Genomic DNA, 9511 nt, shown 5'->3' on the forward strand with positions numbered 1-9511 from the left:
TAGAGTGCCAAATTGATAATCATTTTTTTTTCTATAATCAATTGTATCATTTTTTCCCCAGTAACTTACATGGCACATGTTACACATTATACAGAGTAAAACTATTTTTATTTCTAATCTATAATTTTCTCATTACTTTTATTCTAACATAACAACCCCAAAATATTTCAAATTCTCCTAAACTAAACAACTTGAAATTCTATCGCATTTCATATCTATTTATCTCTTTTCCATTTTTTTCTATCCTATTTCCATCCCTCTAACTTTTTTTCCTTCACCACTAATGTATCAAGTGTGGATTCAGTTTACAGTTTGAAGACTCCAAAATAATGGTTGAATAAAAAATTCTGAATTTTTATTTCTTACAAAACATATATGAGAATATATATATTATATTCGTTCAATCTAATTTTAAACCAAATACTCTTGTACCAAAAATGAAAATCGGAGGATCAATTGGGGAAAAAAAGCTAACTTGTAAATTTAAAATGTGGACCGTAGCCGGTAGAACATCTAGCTCGTTAATCATCTTATTATTATTATATACCTAACGGTCAAGATTACGCATTACAGGTGCGCTGCATTTCCCACACTTCACAGTATTCTATCCAAAAAAGAAGCGGGAAAATTCACCCAAAACTCAAAACCCTCCAAAACGCAAAACACTCTTCAGTCTTTTTTTCATGTCCAGTTCCCGCTCCATTTGCTCTCTCTGTCTCTGTGTCTCTCTAAACCTGGTCTCATCGCAGATTCGCAAACACACACACTTCAGATCCGAATCTCCATCCATGGCGGAGTCCGAATTCGAACCAAACGTTGACCTCGAAGAGAAATCGTGGCACCTCCTCGCGCTCCTCCTCCGAATTGGCCACGCCGTTTACCCGCAACGCCTCGCCGCGCAGTGTCGTTTGTTCGCTGCCTCGCCGAACTTCGTCTGCCACGTCGGCACTCTCCCCGGCTCGCCGATCTCCGTCACCGACAACGGACTGGTCACGCCCTCCGTCGGCACCGTCTTCGCCCTCGGAAGCTTCTTCTCCCTCCACTTCTCGCCGCCGCAGCCACAAACGTACCGTTTCAGGAAACGCAAATCGCTTTTCGATTACGGCGAAGGTTCACTTCTCTTTCCTTTTTCTCTTCTTAAATTTTAATTCCGATTTTCTTTTTATTTTTAAAATTTCCGTGGTTGATTTGATTTGATTGAGATTTTGGTGAAACCAGATGGAAGGGAGCACAAGAAGTTGGCGATTCGTGATGGACTTCGAGAATTTTCGTTCCAGGTATTCATTTATTCCTTTCTTATTTTCTATTTTATTTTGTGTGTTTGAGAGAGCTTTGCAAAATTGATTTTTGATGAAAGTGATTTTGGTTAAAATTAGTTTTGAAGTCACATGGATTGTATTTGATTTTTTTTATTCTGAAAGTGAGTTAGTGTATAATTTTTTTATCCATACAAAAGCTACTTAAAGTTCATTCAACTAAAAAATCAATATTGGATCCAATGTGAATATAACCACACTAATTTTTTTCTTGTTGGTGGTTATATGCACTTGGAATCGTAGTTTTGTTTGACTACAGTGTGTGCCTGTGATATGTTACGGTAGCTTGATTATGCATGAATTTCATTTTTTTGCATTTAGGATGCATTTGGAGTGATAATGATTATGTGTTTAAGTGAGTGTTTGGAAAATTAACTTTAGTTAAAATTGATTTTTGAAGTGATTATGTTGGGATGTTTATTCTATAAGTTAGTAGTAAAACTAGAATATTTTTTCATCCAATACAAAAGCTACCTAAAATTGTTTAGACTCAAAAATCAATTTTAAACCTTGAATCGATTCTTCGATATGGAATCAAACATGTGAATATTTACTTATAATCACGTTAGCTGGTATTTTAACTTTATTTTAAATAATACAACATGAATTTAAACACACGTTTTTTTTGGTTTGTTGATGGTTATATGAACACTGAATCATACTTTTGATTGGCTGGTGTGTGTGCCTTTGTATGTGACGGCGACAGTAGCTTGGTTATGCATGAATTTCATTTTTTTTTGCATTTAGGGTACGTTATCATATATTGAAGTGAAAGAAATATAAATATAACCGTTTAGATTGGAGTGATTATGATCATTATTCGTAAATGTCAATATCTGAGGGTATAATTTGGTTGCCTTTCTGTCACAAAAAAATTGGTTGCCTTTCCTTTCATCTTAAGGCATGTATGAGCACATTGTTTGGATGATAAAATAATTTAATGTATAGTGAATCACAATGATGGTTAATCGCACGTTGTTAATGAACTTGATTATTTAGTGTGTGTAGCTGTGATATTTGACAGTGGCACTCACTACATTGAGAATGATTTGCATTTTCTTGCATTTAGGGTGCATTAGAGTCAGGTGGAATAGAGAGCTATAGAAATAAAATCAAATTTACTCGGCTGTTTATTATTAAAATAAGTAGTAAATATCATTTCTGAGTGTATAGTTTGGTTGCCTTTCATTTGAGTTTCTGTTAAGAAAAAAAATCAATTAAAAATCTGATTAAATTCTGTAATAATTAGATAAGTTTATTATATGTATGTCAAGAAAAAAACTAAAAAATAACATGTTAGTTTTAGTCCTTGTCTCGTAAGTTATAATAAGCAACGTATGAAAAAAAGCTACATTATAAAGCGCTTTTGTTTTTTCAAAGCTTAAACAAATGCATCTTTTATCAACCTTATAGAGTGATATATAACTTTTATTTAGCAATCATTGTATTTCGTGCTGAATATGGTGCTAAGCTTTGGGGTTTTTCTTTGGCGTGCAGAGTTTTGCTGATACCACAGAGACTCTGATGAGAAGAAATTTCCCTGTAATAAAATTTGAATCACAGAATATAGGTAGCAGGAGTTTTGTATTCCCCTTGCGTATTGATAAAAATGAAGAGTGTTCAGGTTGTCCAATGCCAAATTTTGAACATCGGGAAGCCAATAATGATGCCAGGACAACCATGTCTAATGGAGAGGTTTCTGAATCTATTATCAAAGCACTGACAAAAAAAAAATCAATTATCAAAGCAAGTTACTTGAACTGTCTGAAGCTAGTGGATAGAAATAGATTCATGGACTGTAATCTCTTTGTTGACCGTGCTCTCTTGGATCCCTCATTATGCAAAGACGGAATTGTTAACAGCCTTGGATTTGGGAAGAAAATGGATTCTTTTGGCACATTTATGCATGACTATGCCGAACAAAACAGTATTCGTCATGTGGATGAAGATGGTATTGGTAAAAGTAATACTTGCAAAGATCAACCGAGAGAACCTAATGAAGATGATGAGGTGGAAAGTGGTTCACAGAAAGGGCTGATTGATTCTGTCACAAATAGAGACAAGGAAGATGTTGCTCAGAGGGTCAATGCTGCACTATGTAGAGAAGAATTGACTAATGGTTTGGAACAAAAGAACCGTGTCCATGCAATGAATTTGGAAAAGGAGAGTGAGAGAAACACAGGCACTAAGTCTACAAATAAAATAGCAAATTCCTCTTCAATACCAAAGCGGCTTTTGAAATCTTCTAGCATATTAAAGGGAGGACAGAAGAATGATCTCCACCCTAAGTCACAAATTCTCAAAGAGTCACTAGCCAGTAATAAATTTGGTAATGTTCCAAAAAATGTTGATCAATGTAGAAATGATCAGAAACTTACAGCGAGGAAGCAAAATCGTAATGAGAACATGGCAGGAATTATTGCCACTACTACTAAGGTGAGCAGCTTACACGCTGTAGTTCAAAATAGCCTGTGCTTTTAAAGTCATGCTTGAGAAGATGTTTTTAGGATCATTTTAACTGTTTGATTAAGAGCCATAACTTATATGTTCACTTTATCCATTTTGGTTATTTTGTTGAATCAGGTGGAGAAAAGAGCATATCCATCATTTGAAGCTTTTACAATAGAGGAAGAAGAAGGTTCAGGTATTTGAAATCTTTCTTTCTCCTCAACTTCCTTATTGATGAAAAAAATATTTAAATTGCAGTGACATTTCTTATTTTTTTCATTTAGGTGGTTATGGCACCGTTTACCGTGCTCAAAGAACTACTGATGGAAAACGGGTTGCAATAAAATGTAAATGACACCTATCTTTTATATTTATTCTGTGCTGTGCGTTTAATGTTATGATTAAGAAAAGGAAAATAGTTAGTGTCCATTATTTGCGCAAAACTAGAAAGTGAAGCTACTTATTTGTCTTAAAAAATTCAGTTCTTCTTGTGTTCACTTTCCCACTTATAATAGAAACTGGAAGCAATTCTTTGTATGTAATCATTTTGATATTACTAAAACTAATTTAATATATGATTGGCGTAATGGCTTTGAAGAAATTGATATTGATGCTCCAATATATACATGTGATTTTACAGGTCCTCATAGTAATGCTCATAAAAACCATGTAAATAATGAAAGGAATATGCTCGAGCGTTTTGGGTAAGTATATAAGACATAATAGTACAATATTTGTAATATTTAAGCTGCAATGCATTCTGTTATTTGTTAATATTTTTTCTTATGTTTCAGTGGTAAAAACTATATAATAAGGTACGAGGGCTCTTTAAAAAATGGAAATAGCGATTGCTTTGTTTTAGAACATGTTGACCATGATAGACCTGAGGTAATTGCTGAAGCTGTCTATAATTTATATTTTCTTCGTTAGAAAAAAAAATGTTTCCGTTTCTACATAGATTTTTTTATAATTTAATCAACGAATCAAATTCAGGAGATGAATTCCCTTTTTAGCCTTTCCCAACGTTAAACTGGTTAGCTCTTGAGAAGAACCCTAACATTCTCTGAAATTCCTCTTTAATAGAGCTAATTTTACTTCTTGATCTTTAGGTTATGGAAAAGATATGCAAGAAACTGATTTCTTTTTCAACGTTTCTTATTTTAATTCAATTTGGCTCATGATAATACTCTAACCTGCTCTACATTCATGTTTAATGGAGATAATTTTCCCTTCTCAATTTGTAGGTTTTGAAAAAAGAAATTGATATAGTTCAGCTTCAATGGTACGGGTATTGCATGTTCAGGGCGCTTTATTGCTTACACAAAGAGGTATTTTCCCCCATGCATGATCAAAGTCTCATGTGACTTTGACTAAAAAGACAGCAAGTACAATTGTTTTGAGTAATTTGAATTCTATTGTAGGGAGTTGTTCACAGAGACGTTAAACCTGGAAACTTCCTTTACTCTCGAAAGTTAAGCAAAGGCTATCTTATTGATTTTAACCTTGCCATGGTTAGATTGCTCAACTTTCTTATCAAGAGTTAACTGTGATTCTTTTGATATAAATACTGATGAATTTTGATATTTTCTTTCTAGGATTTAAAGCAGAAGCACAACGTTGGAAGTAAGATTTCTTTTCACTTATCAGTTGCTTGTTCTTTTGAGAAATAGAATAACTGGCTGAATATTTGGTTTTCTTATGACACTTGTAATTTTCATAAAATATGACTTGGTGCCTCTTTGGTAACTTGGATAACTAATTTCAAGATTGAAGACAACATACTCTTATGTTTATTTCTTTCAAATATTAGTTAGTTAAGTTTTACTGTCAACGATCTTCATGATATAATCTGCTTAATTAGTTTGGTCAATTGCGCATCTGCTAGGTAAATCAAAACCAAGCCTTGATGCATCATCCAATGTTATTTCTTTCTCTTCTGGTTCTGCCCCTTTGGTCCGAGACAAGAACCTTGGAGGCAGCAAGTCTTTACCATCCAATAAAAGGGCTTTGGCAGATTATAAGAATTATTCTGAACTTAATAGGAATGCAAAGGAAAAGGCTTATACTGTTCATCTGAAAAATTGTCCTGATAAGGCTGGTGGGAGTTTTCTTAGAGCACAAGGAACAGATGGCTCTGGTATAACTTCTGCCAAAGATGCTAGCACTAGGACTGCTTCTGCAGAAAGGCTCAGGGAACCTTTACCTTCCCATGGAAGAAAGGAGCTTATCAGCCTTGTGAATACTATGAAATGTGCAAACAGTTCAACAATAGGTCCTTCTTCTCAAAGGAAAAGGGTTACTGCTCCCTCAAGCAAGGCAGATGACAACATTTTTTATATTACCCCGATGCCTTTGCATTCATCTACTGTTGGTGGGGGATTATTGAGAAGCAAAGGTATGGCTCAAATTTCATAAGTTCTGAGGAGTGTTATTGCTACCTTTAACTTATTATCTCTTGGTGTGTTTTCCAGGTGATGGAAAGAAAAAAGAAGGTTCATGTGTTGGAACCAAAGGATTTCGTGCTCCGGAGGTAAGATCTTGCTGTCACTTCTATCCACTTGCATTTTTTGACCCAATTAAAGGCTCAATTTTATGCTGATCCAAGTAGAGATATTGTCTATAATGAATGTTGACAGAGTGTCATTTTTAGATGCTTGTTGAAAAAGAGAAAATAAGAAACATGTTAGCACCCGGAATGACAATTTTATACTGCTATGGAAGTTAAAAGTGAATCATTTGCCTCCCCTAAACCTAAAAGAAATCACTATGCAGACTTTGGGATACCAGGGTTATTTCCTTTAACCTATGTACAATTTATTAGAATAGTAATCTGAGTTTAGCATAAGTATCAACAGCTTACAATTAGCTAGTTTCCCGGCTGCAGTATAGGTTTCAGTATCCCGTATTTATCGTTGTTTCATTTGTGGTACAAATTGTGGTCTCCTGCTGACTAAAGAAACTTAATTATGAGAATGTTACTTTGAAGGAATACCCTTTCCTGCCAAACACGGTCTGTATGGCCTACTGAGATGTCCATGATTTGAATGATTTAATTGTAGGCTATTGGTCTCTTTTACTTTTTCAGAGTTTAAACAAAACTTCCTTTGGGCAGGGAAAGAGAGGAAATAAACAATGTAAGATCTGATATTCGATTCTAAGTTTACATAACACATTCAAGCTGTAAAAGCTTCATTATTAAAGCTAAATTTGTGCTCTATACCGTATTAAGGTTTGTCACTGCACTGGAAGACACACCTTCAAAAATAGGACATTTTAAGTTTGTTACCTAGAGATGCTATTTCACTGTCCAATAATTAATTAATGGCTTGTTTTTCAGTAGTTTCAATTCAAGGTTCTACCTTTTCTTCAGGTTTTGTTAAGGTCTCAGCATCAGGGACATAAGATTGATATTTGGTCAGCTGGAGTCACTCTACTCTACTTGGTGATCGGGAAGACTCCTTTCACTGGCGACCCAGAACAGTAAAAATCACCCGCAAAATTCATTTGTGATGATGTTATTTGTTTCGTCGTTTGTCTGTCCATGCTGACAGAGTTTTGTTGCAGGAATATAAAAGAAATTGTTAAATTGCGGGGCAGTGAAGAGTTTTGGGAAGTGGCTAAGCTACATGACCGTGAATTATCTTTTCCTGTGGTAATTTCTTTTATTCCTTATTTTGAAAACACTTAATATTGAGAAAAAAACTGAAATAATCTTTGAATTAATTAAAATGTTTATTATTCTATTAAGTTTCATGCAAAAATATATTTATAAATGGAATATTCTTTTATCTTTGTCTCGTTAGAGATTATTGGTTAAACTTCATAAGTCCAGTTGTATAGTGTTTACTAGTAAATAAATTGTCCGTAAATTAATTCTATGATAATGTTTAAAGATGATGGTTGCTTGCACAAAATTTACTTTGGATTTTACATTTGCAATCAACTGTTGAAATTGTGATTCAATAGCTCTGAACTCAACTCAGGTTACTACAAAGAAAAGCTCTTATTTTTTACTATGGTAAATGAAGCAAAATGATTAATGATGATTGTCTACTAATCACCTTAGTTAATATTCATTGAATTGCAGGAGTTACTTAATGACCGATACTTACAGTCATGGGATTTAGAAGGCTGGTGCAAGGTTCACACAAAGAGACCTGAGTTTCTTGAGCAGATCCCCAAATCGTTATTTGATTTGATAGACAAGTGTCTAACAGTTAACCCAAGAAATAGGCTCAGTGCTGAAGATGTTCTAAGACATGAATTCTTTGACTCAGTTAATGAGTCCCTGAGGAAGAAAAGGATGATTCATCGTCATCGAGCTCTTGGGTCGGATGACACTGCAGCTTCCAGAGCAATCTGACATCAGTTTCATTATGTGCATGTATTTTTGGTAGCAACTGATCGCATGAGTAGTTGTTACTGTGTATTTTTTTGAGGTGATGGTGGTTAACCCATAAGAGGGTTTCCTTACCTGTTATTGATGGCTGTATATATGACTATATCAGAGAAACCTAGCAGAGTAACTTGTAAGTTGTGTAAGCTCCTTAAATTTAGAACTTTTAACATATTTTTGTATTTATTATTTTGTTTCTGTGAAGAGTTTTTCTCATTTATTTTTGTAGGTTCAAACTGATTTTTATGTTTGTTCAAACTTATAATCTTTCATCTTATTTAAAGAATTAAAGCTCAATCCTAGCAATTGTTTCAAAAAGTCAACTTTCCTAAATAAGGAAGTTTTGGATCAAAGTAATAAAAGTCGATGAATGATAATAATGTTTACTAAATACGGCATACTAAAATATTATTAAGCTTGTTTTAAATTTTTAATCGTATCTGATCTATTTGTTGAGAATGTTAACTTGTCAAGTCTCAAATTGAAGACTAAAACATGTTTGAGGATCAATATGTCAAATTGAGTTTAATTAATGCCTGAAAACCTAAATTGTATATCCTTTGGTTTTGAAAATAACTAAAAGGAATAAAAATGCCAAGTAACAGTGACTTTAAACGAAGTGAAATATAACTCGTAATATCTAAATTAGAAACATTGAATTTTCGCCTCAAACGTAAAGCCTTTCGGTGACTCATTTTCGATATGCATGTGACGGGTACAATAAAAGCTTAAAGGCTAAATCCAATTTTTGTCCTCATCTTTTTATATCCGTGATTTTATTCTTTTTATTGTTAAAATTTGAATTTTAGTCTTTTTATTTTTTAATTATGATAATTTATTCTTTATTTTTTTTAAAATTGTGATTTTAGTTTTCATGACCTATTTTAGATGTTTTATTTGTGTACTATTTAATTATTTTTTATAATTAAGCTTATTAGTAATTAAATAATTAAAAAAAATGTCATGTGACTAATAAATAAACTATTAGAACAAAGGAGAAAATGGATGAAAATTTGAAAAAAAAAGGAGAAAAAAAAAGTTTAAGTTTCACATCGCTCAGGATAAATACTTGAATAGTGTTTCACTCTCTATATATAAAGAGCCTTTTTCTTCATTTTTTCTTGTCCCAGTTAAGAAACATTTCCTCAACTTTTCTTTCTCCCTCCCATATTTCAGCCGATGCATTTCCGACAAGAGTGACTTTTCAAGTCATATTTTCGGTTGACTATAAGAGTGACTTTTCAAGTCATATTGTCGGTTGGTTATAATAGTGACTTTTCAAGTCATATTTTTCGGTTGGCTATTAGAGTGACTTTTCAAGTCATATTTTCGGTTGGCTGTTAGAGTGACT

General features: G+C 33.5%; 1 protein-coding gene across 1 annotated transcript; it reads left to right on the plus strand.

Annotated features, from left to right (window-relative positions):
* The first annotated feature begins 670 nt into the window (after nucleotides 1-670).
* On the plus strand, nucleotides 671-8380 carry LOC114418781 (probable serine/threonine-protein kinase cdc7). Its single transcript, XM_028384284.1, has 15 exons — nucleotides 671-1110; nucleotides 1219-1277; nucleotides 2814-3752; nucleotides 3900-3960; nucleotides 4049-4111; nucleotides 4405-4468; nucleotides 4559-4652; nucleotides 5009-5092; nucleotides 5186-5275; nucleotides 5360-5387; nucleotides 5650-6159; nucleotides 6236-6294; nucleotides 7135-7244; nucleotides 7329-7416; nucleotides 7852-8380. The coding sequence occupies exons 1-15, from the start codon at nucleotides 684-686 to the stop codon at nucleotides 8125-8127; spliced, it is 2952 nt and encodes a 983-aa protein (XP_028240085.1). The 5' UTR covers nucleotides 671-683; the 3' UTR covers nucleotides 8128-8380.
* Nucleotides 8381-9511: the final 1131 nt, after the last annotated feature.

This window comes from Glycine soja, chromosome 7, assembly GCF_004193775.1.
Source record: "Glycine soja cultivar W05 chromosome 7, ASM419377v2, whole genome shotgun sequence".
Lineage (NCBI taxonomy): Eukaryota > Viridiplantae > Streptophyta > Magnoliopsida > Fabales > Fabaceae > Glycine > Glycine soja.

What these genes read in the sequence shown, in the direction of transcription:
- LOC114418781 (XM_028384284.1), top strand. Translation starts at nt 684, where the DNA reads ATGTCCAGTTCCCGCTCCATTTGCTCTCTCTGTCTCTGTGTCTCTCTA. An exon ending in AGAGGAAGAAGAAGGTTCAG is followed by an intron (nt 3,961 to 4,048) that starts GTATTTGAAATC and finishes TTTTTCATTTAG; the next exon opens with GTGGTTATGGCACCGTTTAC. An exon ending in TTTATTGCTTACACAAAGAG is followed by an intron (nt 5,093 to 5,185) that starts GTATTTTCCCCC and finishes ATTCTATTGTAG; the next exon opens with GGAGTTGTTCACAGAGACGT.